Genomic DNA, 19592 nt, shown 5'->3' on the forward strand with positions numbered 1-19592 from the left:
CTAATAATCATGACCCAGACGGACCAGTTTCTTAAGTTGCTACTGAGCCTTGCTTTCCTTATGTATAAAATGAGAAAAGTAAAATTAATTACTAGGGTCTCTTCTAAACTCAGAATATATATGTGTCTAACTTCTCTGTCCTCACTTTGGGAAATGGTATTTTGAAACTTAAAAAATTTGAGTAAAAGTATTAAGTGGATCTTTTATTTGTTTACGAGCTGAATGTTTTCCAGTTCACAAATTATAACATTTTTAAAATTAATTACACATAGGTAAACATAAAGTCTCTTTCCCTTTACTATGCTGAAAGTGCATGCTCAGTCACTCAGTTGTGTCCAACTCTTTGGGACCCTGTGGACTGTAGCCTGCCAAGCTCTCTGTCCATGGGATTCTCCAGGCAAGAATATTGGAGTGGGTTGCCACTTGATCCTCAAGAGGATCTTCCTAACCCAGGGATCAAACCTGCTTCTGCATTGGCTGGCGGATTCTTCACCACTAGCGCCACTGGAGAAGCCCCATGCTAGAAGTACTCTGCAAATTAAAAGAGTGGGGAAAGGGTTTATTAAAAATAATGTCTTATTAATTAACGAAGTTTCTTTCCTGTAATTTTTTTAAATTGACTGAAATGTGACTAGAAAGAAAAATTGGTTTCCTTTGGGACATAGATACTGTGTTTACTAATACAGGGGTTTTTTTTTATGTGTTGTAGTGCTTTTAATACAACAGGAAGCCCAGACGGGAATTCTTCGCATTTGAATGATGAAACCAATCCTGATAAACATAACATAGAAAATTATGAAAATACCACAGTATTTTTTATCTCCAGTTTTCAGTACCTCATAGTGGCAATTGCCTTTTCAAAAGGAAAACCCTTCAGGCAACCTTGCTACAAGAATTGTAAGTCTGGCATTTACTGTGATTTCCATCTTGATTCCCTTCTTCAAAAGTAATGCAGGAGTAGAGTTAAAACTGTCCTTTCAAAATAAATAGATCTTCACAAATAGAATGAACCTAGTGATTTAGATGTTTACGGTCTTGTTTTATTCTCATGATAGCTGCCACCCTAGGTTTAAAATTAAAGTCAGCAGTTCTAAACATTCCTGGATTTCACATCCTATTCCTCTGGCTCCAACTTTTATTTTTACAGCCCATTGGAAAGTTAGAATTAGCTCCTCACTTGGGACAGTGGGTATTATACTTTACTTCTGGGTGGTCTGCACAGTACCAGCTCTTTCCTCATTTTTGACACCGTTTCAGCCAGTATTCACCTGGAGTTCTCCGTTTCTGCCACCATTGCATCTGCCGCAGAAGGGGCCAGTAGAATGGAGGCTTGTGCCTATGAAAACTTGTTTGCCCGTGGCTGTAAGAGACAGCATTTTGATTGATCACAGTTAGGGTTTTGGGGGGAAAAGAAATCATCACCTTACATAAGTTGCTGGTTTTAAGAAATTGAAACTGCAGTAATAAATATATCAAACAATGTTAATTTTTTTTTTTTTTTTTTTGCATAGGACTTTAGACTTTTGCAGTATCTTGGGGTGAATAGTGATTATTCTCTTGCTGTAAGGAAGTCTCAGTGTTCTGGTTGGCACAGTGTTGGGTCGCAGCTTTTGGCGTCTCATAGGAGGGATTACTGTGCACATCTCTGTCTCATGTAGTGTTTACAAAGCATGTTCACATACATTGTCTTATTTAGTCTTTACTTCTACCCTCTGGTTCGTAGGGCAGGTTTTATTACTTTATATTTTAAGCAGGTAAGACTGTTCAAAAATTTAAATGTCAATAATTGAAATTTGTTTTCTACTTTTTTCCTTAAAAAATGAGCTGATATTTCTTATTTAATAAATGAAGACTGTTTTAATATGAAAATCATATTAAAACCATTGGGGACAAAAGGCCTTGGATAGAAGGTTTATCATTGTACTTTTTAAGAGAACTTCATAACTAAAGTTACATTATTATAAGATGAACTTGTCAAACTTAAGGTTGATATATTTTATCTTTAGTTGGGTATCTTAAAATTTCAAGGAAATACTGAGCATGCCCAAGGGCAGCTAAAACATCTATCAAAGAGCAAAACTAGTTGGTAATAAGCAAGACAGGCACACCAGGAAAGTTCATTTTAGAGATCTAAGTAAGTCCACTGTATTAGATATTAGATGCCTATTTTCAAATGCATCTGTTATATTATTATGGGAAATTCCAAAAAAAATTAAAGGCTTAAATATTTTGTATTCCTCGTTTAACTTCAAATTGATTTAAATAAACTCAATTGTTGATGGCCATACTTCTTTTTTTAAATGTATGTTAAAAATGATATTTTAGTAGAAATGTAGACACAAAACCTTTGTCCTTACTATTAGCAGCTTGTGCGTTCTGTCAGTAGTTATGGAAGTGCATACTGTCATAAAACATGCCTCCTGAAAATGTAATAGAAACAGGAAAGTCAACATATATTAATACATACTTTGCTGATTTTCACATCTTGTCTGTCTGTCTGTGATTGAAGTCCCCTGATCTTGGAATGTAGTTGATACTGGTAAGTAAAGAAAGAAAAGTAGAGAAGAAAGTAAGAAATGACAGAAATAAGTATTACTGTATAAAGTGATATACAATGTAAAGTGTAAATATAGATGCAGAAGAGTAGGAAAAAGGTTAAGGCTTTCCTAGAGTGGACATTAGCCTTTCCTTTTCTAGAATACAGAAAACAGGTCTTCACTGGAGCCTGCTACTTGCTGTTCTCGATATCTAAACAGTATAATATATTCAGTCTATCTTGAGGTGGTTTTTTTTCAAGAATTAACCTTAACCTTAGGCATGTAAGGCTTTATAGAGTTTTTTGCTCACTTCTAGTGGTTCAGTTTGATTCTAAGTAAAAGCCTAATTTCAGTCTGGTTACCTATTTTTGATGTTAGTTCAGCCAAGGTATATTTTCGTGCTTGACTATGCTGTCATTTCAAGGACCATGATCACATGGATGTAGTTCTAACACTCTCTCTTAACTAGATGTGATTTCTTGGGATCTGGCTTCAGTTTTTGCTACAAAATTTAAAAATTTTGATCCCTATAATTTACTGCTTGTGAAATCCAGGTTATTTTTCAGTTTTTGAAGGCATTATTACTGACTTGCCAGTGTCTTTCCTGTTCAGGCCTGTGTGATTTTTCCTTGCCTGAATTGGTTGGAGCAGATACCTAGAGGCTCTGAAGGATAAGGTGACCTTTTAAAGACAAGTAACTGGGTAAGGAAGGAAGGATTAGGAATAAAAAGACTCGAAATTTGTGGTTATAGGTCAGACGATCCTGGTTGGTATTTTTGAAGAAGGAGCAAGAGGTATATGTCAGAGCCATAGACAAGTATTTTGGATCTATTTACTCCATATAGGTTTTTGTTTCTGAGTTACTTACTAAGGTAAATATGAAGGAAATCCTTTATGGTGCCTTATTTTGATGCCATATTCCATCAAAAGGAACCGGTATTAAGAACAATTTTGTGACGCTAAGGCTGGGACATATGAATAATAAATCTACTCTTTCCTATAGGAGCCTCACCATATCCCCATTTTATAGCTAAAAATTTAACTATGAATGACTTGCTGATGTTCACATAGCCTTGTGGCAGTATCTGAAACAGAATCTAAACCTTTAACTTGTGGAATATTCTCTCAGCCACCGATCACCACCAATACAGAGTTTGATAGCTGTCTTCTGGTGAAGAGTATTCCTTGCACTTCATAGGATTTACTAAGGAATCACTGACTGTGCCAGGAGATTCCAGGAGCTGAGAGCACAGTCTCCTAGAAACTCATACCTCTACAAAATGAACGCCTGATTTTTTCATTCTTGGTTGAAATTCTTATTCATTTTTCCATTTTTGTTATTATATAGATCTGCCAGCCATCTACCACCCTTGTCAAATTCCTTTGAACAGTGCCTCTTTTTCTCCCCTGGCTAAACAAAGGAAGGATTCAATTATTTATTTTCTCCTTCAGATGGAAATCTTGGCAGATTTTTAGAGGTGTGATCAAAAGTAGTGGTTATAGGAGAAAGACAGATGAGAATTTGAGAATATTGTTAAGGTAAATGTAAGAAGTGTTTCAGCTTAAGTAAAAAAAATTTTTTTCTCTTCTGGTAATGTGTGAGAACTAGATTGAAAATCTGTTTTTGCTTATCATTGTAAAAATGCAGTAGGATTTGGAAAACATTCAATATAGGCTATTACTTCATTGAAACAAAACATTTTCTGTCTGTTTCTCTCTCTGACACTTATGTTGGGACCTTTTTTTCCCCCCCAGTCCTCTTTCTGATTTAGTTTTTGTGTGTTTTTTGTGTATGTTCATGTACTTCCAGCTCGCAACTTTCCAAACACTTTTTCTTTAACTGACCATATAAATATTTGAATGGCTGTGTAACATGTATTACTTTTGTTGCTACATTTATTGAATAGAATGTTGTATTTCCTGTTTGCAATTTAGTAGAAATTTGGTAAAAAAAAAAAAAAAAATCTAGAAAAACATTCCTTCTTTTATCTTAAATGGGTTCCAAATTTTTCACCCTGTTGGTCAGAGGCTCATAGTGAAAAGATTTCTCACTTATGGCATGATTGGTAACACAACTTTCAGCCTAAGCTGCTAGAACAATAAATATCTATAATATATATACAGCAACAAATATATATATAAAACAGTATTGTTTCTATAGAATAATAACAGTTGGCCTATAGTCTTCAACTGACATAGTAACAAATTTCATATTTACAGATGTCTCCCACATTTAAAAATATTGAACCCCTTGCCCCCCATTTACAGTCTGTAAATAGGATATCAAACTTCTTTACTCAATCTGAAGGATTCACAATAAGGTTTTGATTATATGTGGTCATAGTAAAGTTTGAGTTTGAAGCTGACCTCAAATAGGAACTTAGAAATAAATATTCCAGACCAAGGGAAAACAGAGGAAAAAGTTGGAATCTGTCAATATAATTGAGATTATCTCTGAGCCCCCCTCATAGCTTGTTACATAAGGGTGTGCTTTTATGTGCATGTGAAAGTATGCATGTACAGTTAACAAAACTGTCATGAGCAGGGAGTTTTTTGTTTTTGAGTTAGGAAAGAGATACAGAGTGCTGATGGATGGACTTTACCATTTCTGCCTACAGCAGCAAGCCACAGGGTTAGCCCACACTTAAAGTAGCAGGTCAAGCAATTCCTGGGTTTTGGCTAGTGTTTTCTGTGGAAATATTTTCATGGAGGAGATTAATGAGAAAGTGGGATTCACTTAAGTATAGAGTATAGAAATGTAAGTATAGATATAGAAATATACTTACATTCAACTTAGAATGCCTCTGTTTAGGATTATAACTAATACTGATGATAAATGTTATCAGCATTTTTACAAACAACAATAATTGTCTTTGCATATAGTTTTAAATGATAATCTCATTTTGCCGTAAACAGTCTGGTCTCCTGTTTGTGAATTATAGATTGGCTTGATTATCTTATAAAGTGGCTGTCTGTGATTAGTACAAATACATGTCCATAAAGGTCCATCCCTTATTTTTTTTAATAAATGCTGATTATTTTCACATTACAGAAATAAATCCTTTGGGCCTGTATGATCTATCATATTGTAGGAAATATCATATAGCACACATTTTATATACTTCATCCATCTAAATAGATGTATTCAAATCAAGTTTAGGGTTGACACTATACCAGTTGTTAGTAAATGCCTTTTTACTCAAAGGAACTCCGTGATTTAATTGTTTTACTTTCTTTTCCAGATTTTTTTGTCGTATCTGTGATTATGTTGTATGCTTTCATATTATTCATCATGTTGCATCCAGTTGACTCTATTGACCAGGTTCTTCAGGTAAGGCTTAAGCACATCAGTTATTACTGGTTGTCTGAAAAATGATAGGATCTGGGGTAGCAGTGGTTATTAAGATAGTAGGGGAAGATGACACATTGTTATTACACAGCAAATGAGAGTGCTGGGTGATTGCTAGGGCTTAAGATTTATCCCCCTCCGTTGCTCTTATGTTACTGGGGGAAGAGACTAAACTGACTGTGTTTCTTTTTTCTAGTGTGTTCTAGTATAATTTTGAGCATGCCCTCTTCAGCTTTCTAAAGTCCCAGTTGTTTTTCAGAGTGTTTGTACCACTGTACGAGAGCTTTTGTTCCACATCATTGCCAACATTTGTCTAGTGGGTATAAAGATGTCATGTGACTTTATAAGTAATTTTGATACATGGTTGGGTAGGATCCGTATTCTCACCTCACGTTGTTCGTGTTGATCTTTTCGGCTGTCCTGAGCTTTTCCTCCTTCATATAAGTTTTAAGTGTAGTTTGTCAAGTACCAGGAAAAGCCCTTTTGGATTTTTTATTAGAATTACACTGGGTTTATCAAAAATTGAGGGAGAGGCTCTGTTTTCTTCAGAATATCTTTTTCTCTAAAGGTTTTTATTACAAGTTTTTATTAGATTTATTCCTGTAGTATTAACGGGGTTTGTTCCTCTGATATGTATCTGTTTAAAATTACATTGTGTGATCCTTTTATGCTGGTGAATCAGTGCAGTTATTTGGACATTCATCTCACATCTATCAGCTTTGTCAGACTTCATTCTTGGGTTTTTAGATTCTCTTAGATTTTGTTTTAGACACTTATCTATAAATAGTGACTTTTTTTGTTTCTCACATTTCAATCCTTAAGTCTTCTATGTATTTTTCATGTCTGTTAACAACATGAGTGTTGGTGTGATAGTAATGTCCTTACCTCTATGGGGAGCATTCCTAGTATTTCACCATTGGATATATTATGGGCTGTAGGTTTCTGGTATATACATTTTACCAAGTTGAGGAAGCTTACTTCTATGGTGTTGGTGACATAAATATTTAATTTTATCTAATGCTTGTTCTATAGCTGTTGAAATAATCACATAGTGTTTCTCCAAGGACAATGTGGTGAATTACAGTTGACTGATATTCAAATGTTGAACCAGTACTGCATTTGTAGAATAACACCAATTTGGTCACAGTGCATTCTTTTTGATATCTTTTTTTAGTTTATTACGATATTCTTCAGGATTTTTGCTTTTGGTTGCATGAGTGAAATCAGACTTAGTTTTCTTTTTCTTGATGTTATTGATAGGTTTAGATATAAAACTTAAATGAACTTTATGGATGAGCTTTATTTCATTGACTTTTCTATATTTTAACTAATTCCTTTAATGGATATTTAGGTTGTCTCCACTGTTTTGCTATTATAAACAGTGCTATATTTGCAGATTCTTGCATACTTCATTAAGAAAGACATATTTAGAAGTTAACGTCAGTAGAAGAATTTCTTGGTCAAAGGATGGCAAAGATATCTAGAATCTGAATTTTTATAAACATATATTACTGGACTCTGGAGAATTTGGCGGTTTATAGTCTTACTGACAAAACGTGGTCCACTAGAAAGGGAATGGCAAACCGCTTTGGTATTCTTGCCTTGAGAACCCCATGAGCAGTATGAAAAGGCAAAAAGATATGATACTGAAAGATGAACTCCCTAGGTCGGTAGGTGCCCAGTATGCTACTGGAGAAGAGTGGAGAAATAGCTCCGGAAAGAATGAAGAGACGGAGCCAAGGCAAAAACAGTGTCTAGTTGTGGATGTGACTGGTGATGGAAGTAAAGTCTGATGATACAAAGGAACAATATTGCACAGGAACCTGGAATGTTAGGTCCATGAATCACGGTAAATTAGAAGTGGTTAAACAGGAGATGGCAAGAGTGAACATTGACATTTTAGGAATCAGTGAACTAAAATGGACCAGAATGGGTGAATTTAATTCATTTGACCATTATATCTACTACTGTGGGCAAGAATCCCTTAGAAGAATTGGAGTAGCCCTCATAGTCAACATAAGAGTCCAAAATGCAGTACTTAGTGCAATCTCAAAAATGACAGAATGATCTCTGTTCGTTTCCAAGGCAAACCATTAAGTATCAGAGTAATCCAAGTCCATGCCCCAACTGCTAATGCTGAAGAAACTGAAGTTAAATGGTTCTTTGAAGACATACAAGACCTTCTAGAACTAACACCAAAAAAAGATGTCCTTTTCATCATAGGGGACTGGAATGCAGAAGAAGGAAGTCAAGAGATACCTGGAGTAACAGACAAGTTTGGCCTTGGAGTACAAAATGAAGTAGGGCAAAGGCTAACAGAGTTTTGCCAAGAGAACAGACTGGTCATTGCAGATCCCCTTTTCCAGCAACACAAGAGACAACTCTACACATGGACATCATGTGTTGGTCGATATCAAAATCAGAAATCAGACTGATTATATTCTTTGCAGCCGGAAATGGAGAAGCTCTATAACAAGACGGGGAACTGACTGCAGCTCAGATCATGAACTGCTTATTGCCAAATTCAGACCTAAATTGAAGAAAGTAGGGAAAACCACTAGATCATTCAGGTATGACCTAAATCAAATCCCGTAGGATTATACAGTGGAAGTAACAAATAGATTCAAGGGCTTAGATCTGATAGACTGCCTGAAAAACTATGGCAGAGGTTTGTGTCACTGTACAGGAGGCAGTGATCAAAACCATCCCTAAGAAAAAGAAATGCAAAAAAGCAAAACGGTTGTCTGAGGAGGCCTTACAAATAGCTGAGAAAAGAAGAGAAGTGAAAGGCAAAAGAGAAAAGGAAAGATACATCTATCTGAATGCAGAAATCCAAACAATAGCAAGGAGAGATAAGGAAGCCTTCCTCATCAATCAGTGCAAAGAGATAGAGGAAAGCAATAGAAAGGAAAAGACTAGAGATCTCTTCAAGAAAATTAGAGATACCCAGGGAACATTTCATGCAAAAATGGGCTCAATAAAGGACAGAAATGGTATGGACCTAACAGAAGCAGAAGAGATTAAGAAGAGGTGGCAAGAATACACAGAAGAACTATACAAAAAAGATCTTGATGACTGAGATAACCACAATGGCGTGATCATTCACCTAGAGCCAACATCCTGGAATGTGATGTCAAGTGGGCCTCAGGAAGTATCACTACACACAAAGCTAGTGGAGGTGATGGAATTCCAGTTGAGCTATTTCAGACCTTAAAAGATGATACTGTGAAAGTGCTGCATTCAATATGCCAGCAAATTTGGAAAACTCAGCAGTGGCCACAGGACTGGAAAAGATCAGTTTTCATTCCAATCCCAAAGAAAGGCAATGCCAAAGAATGTTCAAACTACTGCATAATTGCACTCATCTCACACGCCAGTAAAGTGATGCACAAAATTCTCCAAGCCAGGCTTCAACAAAAACAGTACATGAAACGAACTTCCAGATGTTCAAGCTGGATTTAGAAAAGGCAGAGGAACCAGAGGTCAAACTGCCAACATCTGTTGGAGCACAGAAAAAGCAAGAGAATTCCAGAAAAACATCTACTTCTGCTTTATTGACAGCACCAAAGCCTTAGACTGTGGATCACAACAAACTGTGGAAAACTCTTAAAGAGATGGGAATACCATAACCTTACCTGTCTTCTGAGAAATCTGTATGCAGGTCAAGAAGCAACAGTTAGAACTGGACATGGAACAACAGACTGGTTCCAAATCAGGAAAGGAATATGTCAAGGCTGTATATTGTCACCCTGCTTCTTTAACTTACATGCAGAGTACATCATGTGAAATGCCAGGCTGGATGAAGCACAAGCTGGAATCAAGATTGCAGGGAGAAATATCAATAACCTCAGATATGCAGATGACACCACCCTTATGGCACAAAGTGAAGAGGAATTAACCAGCCTCTTGATGAAAGTGAAAGAGGAGAGTGAAAAAGTTGGCTTAAAGCTCAACATTCAGAAAACTAAGATCATGGCATCCGGTCTCATCACTTCATGGCAAATAGATGGGGAAACAGTGGAAACAGTGACAGACTTTTTTTTCTTGGGCTCCAAAATCACTGCAGATGGTGACTTCAGCCATGGAATTAAAAGACACTTGCTCCTTGGAAGAAAAGCTATGACAAACCTAGACAGCATGTTAAAAAGCAGAGACACTACTTTACTGACAAAGGTCTGTCTAGTCAAAGCTATGGTTTTTCCAGTAGTCATGTATGGATGTCAGAGTTGGATCATGAAGAGAGCTGAGTGCCAGAGAATTGATGCTTTTGAACTGTGGTGTTGGAGAAGACTCTTGAGAGTCGCTAGGACAGGAAGGAGATCGAATTAGTCAATCCTAAAGGAAATCAGTCCTGAATATTCATTGGAAGGACTGAAGCTGAAGCTCCAATATTTTGGCCACCTGATGTGAAGAACTGACTTTCTTCACAGAGATGAGAAAAGGGTCTTAGAAAAGACCCTGATGCTGGGAAAGATTGAAGGCAGGAGGAGAAGGGGACGACAGAGGGTGAGATGGTTGGATGGCATCAGCGAGTCAATGGGCATAAGTTTGAGCAAGCTTAGTTTGTGATGGACAGGGAAGCCTGGAATGCTGCAGTCCATGGTGTCTCAAGGAATTGGGCACGACTGAGCAACTGAACTGAACTGATAGTTCTTTTTTATGAATTTGCTTTAAATAGTATAGAGTTTGAGTATTACCTCATTGTTAGATCAGTGTCTACTTCATTGTTTAAAGATAGGATTAAAAAAAAAAATAGGGACATGTTAGAAGTCATAATCTAGTAGGGTATGGGCTTTTGAATTTGAATAGGAATTGTCTCTTTAAGTTCAGCCATTTAATGTATATTTTAAACATTTAGTTACTGCACTTTACATTTTATCATCTGAAAAGTGGATGTAGTATCTCTTTGTGGCGTTGTTGAGGATTGAGTAGATAGTATATGTGAAAGTGTTTGGTATATAAGAGGGATTAAATAAATTTGGAAATTATGATATAATGTTATTACATCAGCTACATACTATATTACTTTTGTCTTACAGATAGTGTGTGTACCATATCAGTGGCGTATTACTATGCTCATCATCGTTCTTGTCAATGCCTTTGTTTCAATTGCAGTAGAGGTAAGTAAGCACCTCACATAATCAAATGGCTACCTTGCTGCTTTGTGATTTTTGGTGATTTAATGGTAATGCAGAAAATGGAAAGGTAACATTATGGAAATCCAGAAAGAGTTTGTTTCACCCTAGTTAAATTCTTTCAGCCTTCTCTTCTCACTTTTTCTATGAGCTAATAATAGTCATATTAAGAGATATGAGGGAATTCCCTAGTGGTCCAGTGATTAGGACTCCACGCTTTTACTGTGGAGGACACAGGTTTGATCCCTAGTCGAGGAACTAGGATCCTGCAAGCCACGCAGAGTGGCCCAAAAAAAAGAGAGAGATGACTTACGTACGTAAATAAGCAGTTAGAAATCAAAAATTAGTGATTGAGAGAGGATTGGTGCTCTGGTGGCCCATAAACTGGTAAACCGAGGCCGTGAGCTCAGAGTACCACCCGAGTCCTGTGATGTACAGTAAAGCCTCACATTCAAGGCAGGAGAGGGACAGGGCTGTCTCCATGAAGCATAGTAAACATGAATAGTAAGAGAGTTTACTGAAAATATAAAATAATGACTGTTATAAACTTACTCAATTGCTGGAGCTTCTCCCTTGGTATTTACTTTAAGTTTCCCTAGAAGGAAGAGGTCTTAAGTACTCTTTGATCCATTGTGTACCATCGGTTATTCTCTAGGATTGCCTTTAGGTCAGCTTTTCTAAAAGGAGATAGTAAGTTCTCATTTGCTGCTTATTAATAAAATTTGGTCTCTCAGAACTACTGTTATAATTCGCTCTTAGGGTAGAAGTATATCAGATGAAGAAGGAGATACAGTTGTGGTTTTTTCTTAAAATTTATGTATTTGTGGCTATGCTGGGTCCTTATTGTTACACGTGGGCTTTCTTTAGTTGTGGTGCATGTGCTTCTGATTGTGATAGTTCTCTTGCTCCAAAGCGCAGGTTCTAGAACTTGCAGGCTTCAGTAGTTGAGGCACATGGGCTTACATCTTCCCAGACCAGGGACTGAACTTGTGTCCTCTGCATTGGCAGACAGATTCTTAGCCATTGGACCACCAGGGAAGTTCCAGTTGTGATGTTTTAAGTTAAGGGTTTCATAAGAGTAGGCTTTTAATTAAAATTAGGTATTTGTGGAAAGTATGTATACTTTAGAGATAATAGCTCTAGACTTAGAAATTATGTTTAATTTGTTATCTTTCTAAAAAAATGACTTGGTATTAAAATTGGGGCCATAGTGGTAGCCTGGTAATATTATGGTACTGATCTTTTTCAGTTGCCCAGTTTCATGTATTTTTGCTCTTTTACGGAAAGCACATCTAAGATAATGTATATTAAAAGCTTTCCTTTTTCTATAGTTTATCTTTTCACATAAATGTTATTTAAGATAAAATATTTTTAAAAAACAGATTTCTGGGGAATCCTTTCTAATCTCCATTGATTTATTCTTGCTTACTATCAAAAGAATTACTTTTTCATCATGCTCACATAGGTATATTTAAATATAAATAATTCATTGTTACAAAAAAATTCAGATTATAAAGCATTATTATAATATGAGAAAGGCCTGAGGATTCATATAAAAGCCATATTCTGTAGAAAATTTAGAGACCCCATTTTACCAAGAATTTTGTGATGATTTATATTTGTTATAAAAGTCCTGTTGTTATTCTTTATCCTTTTTCAATATTAACTGAAATTCTCTGTGTGAAAACCAAATCATGTTTTTCACTAATGTTTCTGCATTGTGAGAGCTTTTTTAAACGTGTGCATTAATAAAGAATGATGTAGTTGTTTTTCATGCTTAACTCACTGGACTGTCTCTCAGAATTTCTTCCTTGACATGGTCCTTTGGAAAGTTGTGTTCAGTCGAGACAAACAAGGAGAATGTCGCTTCACCACCACACAGCCACCACAGGTTGGAAACCAGCCCTTACTCAGTTCTTCTCATCAGCTGTGTACTCTGCATTGTGTAGGATGTGTAGGATGGTATTCCGTTGTGTGTTGCTCAACGTTTCCCTCTGTGCCTGGTATTTCATTTTTTTGTAAAGACATCCTAGAAAATTCATGGCAAGCATTTGTTACAGATGTTTTAGGACTTCAGAAATTTCAAAATCTCTTTTCCGTTCCGATCTCTTTCATGTCAGTGTGTGAAGGTCTTGTCCTCAGTGTTAAGAGTTAATTTTCTCATTTCTGTCTGGCTTTAATTTTGTTTCTGGTTTTTATAAAGAGTCCCATTAGAAGCTAAATGAGATGGATGTAAATAAAGTAATGAAATGGAGATTGGTTCTTCATGGATCAGTGTTCAAAAGTCAAAATTTTGAGGAATTATTTCTGATTCCTTGTTAGTTACTGTACCTTAATTTTAGGTTTCCCCAATCTCTCATCATTCAGAAAAAATTTCAGAGAGAGTGCTCATTTTTACGCAAACCATGGTATAGGACTTTTTACTGTGTTTGTGGTAAAAAGGAAAGAGAAACAGAATAAAACCAATTTTTTTGTGTTAGGATGTTGAAATTCTTGACAGAAAATATAGGTTAGTCTTATTTTTTAAACCAGTACCATTGAATCACAGCACTGAGGCAGCTTACTGAGTGCAGAGAACTTGACAACTCCCTCATTTTGCCCATTGCTATTTGTAGGTTCGGTTTATACACATGAGTTCTAAACCTTTTACTCATCTCACAGACGCTTTCCGAATTCAAGAGGATTCCCTGGCATGGGTCACTCACTTATTTTTAGCCTTCTTTTACCTGAGCAGCTGTGTTCTGACCTTTACTGTGGTAATTCATTAGGCTTGGTGCCTAGCATTGTATCGCAGGATCACTTTATAAGAGGTCCTGTAGAGCACCATTTCCTCTTCTCATGCTCGATGATGAGTAGGGACAGTTTTGTAATGAAAGTGATGAGTCTGGAATCTGCTTTCGCTTCTTTTTCTCAATGCAGTGTAATACCCAGTTGTCCCCAGTAGTGTGACCAGAGCTGTATTAGAGACTCAAGTCCTGAGAAACTGTATTACTTCAGAGGGTTAAGTCTGGGTCATATCATCAGTCCTCATATGAAATGTCTGTACTGTCAAAGCCTTGGCCCAAGAAAACATTTCTGTTGAGTTTTTAGTTTTTCCAAAGATATCTCCGACAATTAATCTAAACAGGAAATGCAGATTCTGAAGAGGAACTATACCCTGGTTAAGTCAAAAGTGGGTAGCATAAAAGCTCCTTTAAACCATTTGAATTGGAAAGCCCTCCTCACTTTTCAATCAAAATTAAGTGGCAGAAAATTCTATCATTTGTTATATCTGTTTTCTAAAAATTTATAAGTAAGAATGTGTCCTTACTGTATTTAGGAGTGTGTGCCTCTCATGTGAAGCTGTACCTCTGAAGTGCAGTGGCGGGGAGTGAAGGTAGAAGAGTGGTCTAGAGCAGGTGGCTCCAGCAGGCCCACATGTTTACCAGTCCTGAGCATCACTGAGTAGACAAGAATCTTGGCCTTCATTATCTAGGGTCATGATTTAAGGAAGCATTTTTTAAATTACTGGCTTTAGTAAAGAGAGTTCTTAGAAACTCAGCACAGAATGCTGTGCTTTCATCTTATGACACTTGTGTTTGTAGTTCACTCTCACCGTTCGTATTTGGAGACCCATCAGTTAGTCAGATTCCTATAAGACTCAGCAGAAATAATTACACCACCACCACCACCCCTTCACCCCCCCCCCCCCCCCCCCCCACTCCGCCGCCAGATTCTTCCAATCTTAAGGTGTTTCTAACTTCGGTTAATATGTAAAGAGCATTCAGTCAGCTTGCCATGGTTATGCAGCTTATGAGAGTAGCAGAGCTGGGAGCTGAAGCCAGGGTTTCCGTTTCAAGAGGAATGCCTTTTCCACTATGCCACGCTGCCTCATGTTATGGGGCCATAGAGACGCAAACTGACATAACAATCAAGTGACAAAATGGAGACAAGCAATAGCTTCTGTTTCAGTACCTACTTTTTATGGTAGACACTGGGAGGTATTTTGTATAAATTCTCTCTAATTGTTACAATCACCTAAGAGATTGGGATAGAGAGATTAAAGATACTGCTGTCTTCACAGATGAGGAAATGGTGTTAGAACTGGAATTCAAATTCACCTTTATCTGGGTCCAGGAAAGGCTGCAGAGGCTTGAACATTCTTGAAAAACCAAATAAACTTTTAGGTGTCATTTAATAGTAGATATTTTAGATATGGGTTTTATTTATTTATTTATTTTTGCCCACTGAACATTCATGCAGCTAACCTAATTTAGATACAGGTAAGGTTTTTATATAATAGTCATTTATTTCCCATGTTTTTTATTGTTAATAAAATATTAATAAGTTTTTTTCTTATTAACGTTCAGTGGCCTCAGTAAATGTCCATTGAATCAAATTGAATCAAATGGTTAAATAAACCATTTGTAAATAATCAAAGTTAAAACTTATATGTAACTAAGTATTTTTTTTTCTACAATGACCTTTAGTGGCCCCAGATATTAATACTTATTCTCTGACCAAAAAGAAAAAGTAAAGGAAAAATGATTGTTGAAATGGCAGTGATTTTCAAGCGAGGACGTTCACAAAATGCCTGAGCTCAACCCTTCCTCTGCTGAATAAGAAGTGTTCAGTGGAGGACCCCATCACCTGTGGCTTACTATGCACCTTTCCCCGTGCTTGAGAAGATCTGTGCTTCATATTCTCTTTTAAAGAAGCGTTTGTGTGTATCTTCTGTCTGATAAACTGAGGCTGCTTAGTGCTGGATGTAAAACTAAAGTCATTAATATCAGGTATTTTGATAATGCCTGAGAATTTGTCCTGATTTTGTTTTCCTTTTAGAGGGAAAAAAATCCAGATGTCAGCCATAGTCTTTATGCCACTTAGGATATTATTCGAGCTTATTTAGATAGAATGCTAATTCTGATTGTCTTTGTTTTATATTCAGGATTGGTATGAAAAAAGACTTACATGCATACCACAGTACCATTACAGCATTTTCCCCATAGCATAGCTTTATATTTTACTTTCTACCCCTGAAAACATTTCCTAAAAGACACTGCTAGGAGTAAGCTGGGATTGGGGTTCTGGAATGAACAGCCTGGACTGGTCTTCTAAAAAGCAGGAGAATTTTAACTTTTTGAAAGTTCTTTGTGGTTTCTCTGCTGGGCTGCAGTAGCTGCTTTCCCTTCTCTCAGGGATACACTTGGTTATTTAACCTTTCCTTTCAGCAGCAAGTCACAGGCTCCTGTTACTGGGGCTCCTGTGTTCTGCTTCAGGGACTTGGCCTTGATGTTTAGGGAGGCCTGGTACACACTCTTAGCCCTGTGATGCAGCTCTTCTCTCTGCTTGCACAGTGCTTGCCTTTGTCCTCTTGCCACCGTCTTCTCTCCCTTGATTTAGTTCTCATTTTGGCATGCCTGTAGCACCTTTTATTTTCTCTACCAATGAATTAGATCGTTTGAGGATGTCTGTGGTATGTTTGTGTTTGTAAACTAACAAGTCTGTGCTTGCTTATGGTGTATTTTTGTGTATAATCTTTAGGGGAGGTGAGGGTTCAAGAACAAAATATGAATCTAATGTGGAGGGGGGGATCCCTAGTGTTCTATGGGACTTAATTTATTATAACAAGTGTATGCTGCTTTTAATAGGGGCATGGGTTTGTTTGTTTTTTTAAATACACTTTAATGTAAAATGAATACTATTCAGTTGTGATTCTGTTGGCAATGGAATTTGTTTAAAATGTTATTGCTTGCCTTATCTTACTGGTGGGGAATGATGGATTTAATTTGTGTGTGTGTGTGTGTGTGTGTGTGTGTGTGTGTGTGTGTGTATCTTACATTTGAATACACCTGACTGTGACTTTCCTTAATTCAGCCTGTTATGCATTGCTTTCAGCCTAGCTGGCTCATCTGGGCAACAATGCATATATGTTTCTGGTCCCCCTCTCTTCTTGTTTTTAAAGTCACCTTCCTTCACCATTCACCCTTGTCCGTCATCCTTTAACCATGTCATTTGTTGTAAAGTAAAAAGTGACAGCTTTCACATTGATTTAGGAACAGTGATTTTTTTTTTTCCCTGTAGTTAGATTGAAGAATTTGAACAAATCTTGGGGAAAAGATAGGTCCAAGTGGTGAACCATGATTTTAGATTAAATATTAAGGTATGTCGTGCATATGCCTGTATTATTATTCTTTGGATCACCTGAAGAATCCTCTGTCTAGTCTCTTCTGTATTCTAAGGCAGATGTTTTCCTGTGGATTTCCTTTAAGGTGATAATAACTGTTTTTAGCTATGATATAGAGGCTACTAGATAAATAATCCTCAAATCTGTATCCCCACTCACCCACCCTACCACTAATTCAATATAGCTTACTTGGGACAGGCCACAGGTTTTGCCTTTAAACTCTTGGTAATGGTGCAGCGTACTGTATTTTGTTGACAGAGTAAACTAGAAGGCCTTTAAAAGCACGTTGTTACGGTATCTGTGTATTTCATGGGGTTGCAAAGAGCCAGACACAACTGAGCGGCTTTCACGTCTTCCGTGGTGTCTTACATTCCTGGTGCTCTGCCGCGTGCCCATCCCCAGTTTTGAAGGAGGAGAGAGTAGTAGGTCCTGGAGACCTACCGAGTAAAAGTATGAAGAAATTTTTAAAAGGTTTTCATTTTAAAGTATTTTTGCTGTTCTCCATTGGCCAATTGAGAAACCTGTGTTTCAGGATCTGTGTTACATCAAATTTGTCTTTCTCGATCATGAAGTTATTTTGAGAGTTAACATTAGAATGTCTTTGTCAGTTACATTGTTTCCATTATGTGAGATTACAGGTGATCCTTGAATATGGCAAGGATTAGGGTCGCTGACCCTCCCTTCAGCCAAAAATCTGCCATGATTTATATAATTTATAGAACGCCCAGATAATGGGGTCCCTCCATACCTTCAGATTCACCCAAGCATGGATCATGTGGTATTATACTATTTACTAAAAAAAATCCACGTGTAAGTGGACCTGCGCAGGTTCAAGCCCATGTTGCTCAAGGGTCATCTTTACTTCAGTTGAGATTACACCTGGTTGTAGCCTGGGTTATATGTTGATGGCAAAACAAAACAACCTAGGGTTTAAATTTTCTTTGTAGAAGAAACAGTCAAAGTAATTTAAGAACTGACTGTTCTTAAGAGATGAATCTAACTACAGGTTTCAGTATAGTTCATTTGGTTTTATTTCCAGTTTCAATAAGACAAATTCTGAGGACCTGTATTGAACTTACATTTTTTTGTGCAGTAACCAGGAACTCTGCTTTCTTGTTCTCCAAGAACTATCTAAGATCACATTCAGTAAAAACATTAGGATTGATCAGAAGGATTTCTGCGACAGCAGAGCTTTTTATAGTGAAATAATACTAAGAAATAGTACTTGCTTTATACCTCTGTTTCCAATTGTGGAGCACCAAGGGGAAACCATCATAAAATAAATTTGTTTTTTTATGTTAGTGAGAATGTAGTTTTAAAAGAAGTGATGGACATTAAACATGATCTAAGCTCTGATTTTGACCTAACAATATTTAAATAATACTTTGCAAGGTGATACTAACAGTAGCAGTGGTATGTTTACACCGTTTTCTTCCAAAAATGATCAGGTGGTTAAGTTGCTAGAAGCAATAGCACCAAAAGATAGTTTGGGGCTTTCATATAATATTAACAATTTTTTCTCTTTCTGAATAGTTTAAAGTTATTCTCAATACATTAGATGTTTTATGTAATGGAATCATAGCCTCCAGGTATATAAGTTATTTTTAAAATGTGTATGCATACAAGAGGAGATAGGAACATAGAACTAAATAAAATGAAGTAAATTACATAGATAATTTTAAAACTATACTCTTAAAAAAAATAATGTTCCTAATTAATTGAAAGCTGACTTTTTTAAGTGTATTTTTTTTTTCATGTATTTCTTGTGCTCAGAAGTCATTTCCTCTTATTTTTCTGTGCTGATGAACTATGCTTTAACAAAATTGTTAACAGCTCTTAATTTACTGGGTGTCCCTTTTTTTTTGCTTATGTTCTTAGGAGTCACTGGATTGGTGGGGGAAATGCTGCTTGTCTTGGGCCCTGAACTGTAGGAAGAAGATGCCAAAGGCCAAGTACATGTATCTGGCTCAGGAGCTCTTGGTTGACCCGGAATGGCCACCAAAACCTCAAACAACAACAGAAGCTAAAGCTTTAGTAAAGGAGAATGGGTCATGTCAGATCATCACCATAACCTAGCAGTGAATCAGTCTCAGTGGTATTCTAGTAGCAGTACTAAGGAGAGTGTGAATGTAGGACTTTATCTGATCCTGTGCGTCACAATGGCACCCTTTCAGTTTGTCCCCCTTCCAATATAGTATTTGAGAGCTTTTTTTAAAAAACAGAAACAAAAAGAAATTGGCCTGCCAGTTAAATAATTAATTATCTCTAAAGTCCTGTACCTTCATTCAGTAACTCTAAATATTACATTTCTAGAACTTGCTTCCTTGTTACCCTCAGTAATACTCTATAGGGTAGAGAAGAAAGTTGGTATCTGAAAGGTGTTTAGATATTATTTTCTAAGACTT

General features: G+C 36.7%; 1 protein-coding gene across 1 annotated transcript in view; it reads left to right on the top strand.

Moving 5' to 3' along the window:
- The window catches only part of ATP13A3 (ATPase 13A3), an 81225-nt gene extending 61841 nt beyond the window's left edge, over nucleotides 1-19384 (top strand). The window contains exons 29-33 of the mRNA XM_052637396.1: nucleotides 710-897; nucleotides 5780-5868; nucleotides 10926-11006; nucleotides 12823-12912; nucleotides 19066-19384. Of these exons, the coding sequence (XP_052493356.1) occupies nucleotides 710-897; nucleotides 5780-5868; nucleotides 10926-11006; nucleotides 12823-12912; nucleotides 19066-19263 (646 nt within the window). The 3' untranslated portion in view covers nucleotides 19264-19384. The remainder of the gene's footprint in view (nucleotides 1-709; nucleotides 898-5779; nucleotides 5869-10925; nucleotides 11007-12822; nucleotides 12913-19065) is intronic.
- The last annotated feature ends 208 nt before the right edge of the window (nucleotides 19385-19592 follow it).

The sequence above is a fragment of the Budorcas taxicolor genome, chromosome 1, assembly GCF_023091745.1.
Source record: "Budorcas taxicolor isolate Tak-1 chromosome 1, Takin1.1, whole genome shotgun sequence".
Taxonomy (NCBI): Eukaryota; Metazoa; Chordata; class Mammalia; order Artiodactyla; family Bovidae; genus Budorcas; species Budorcas taxicolor.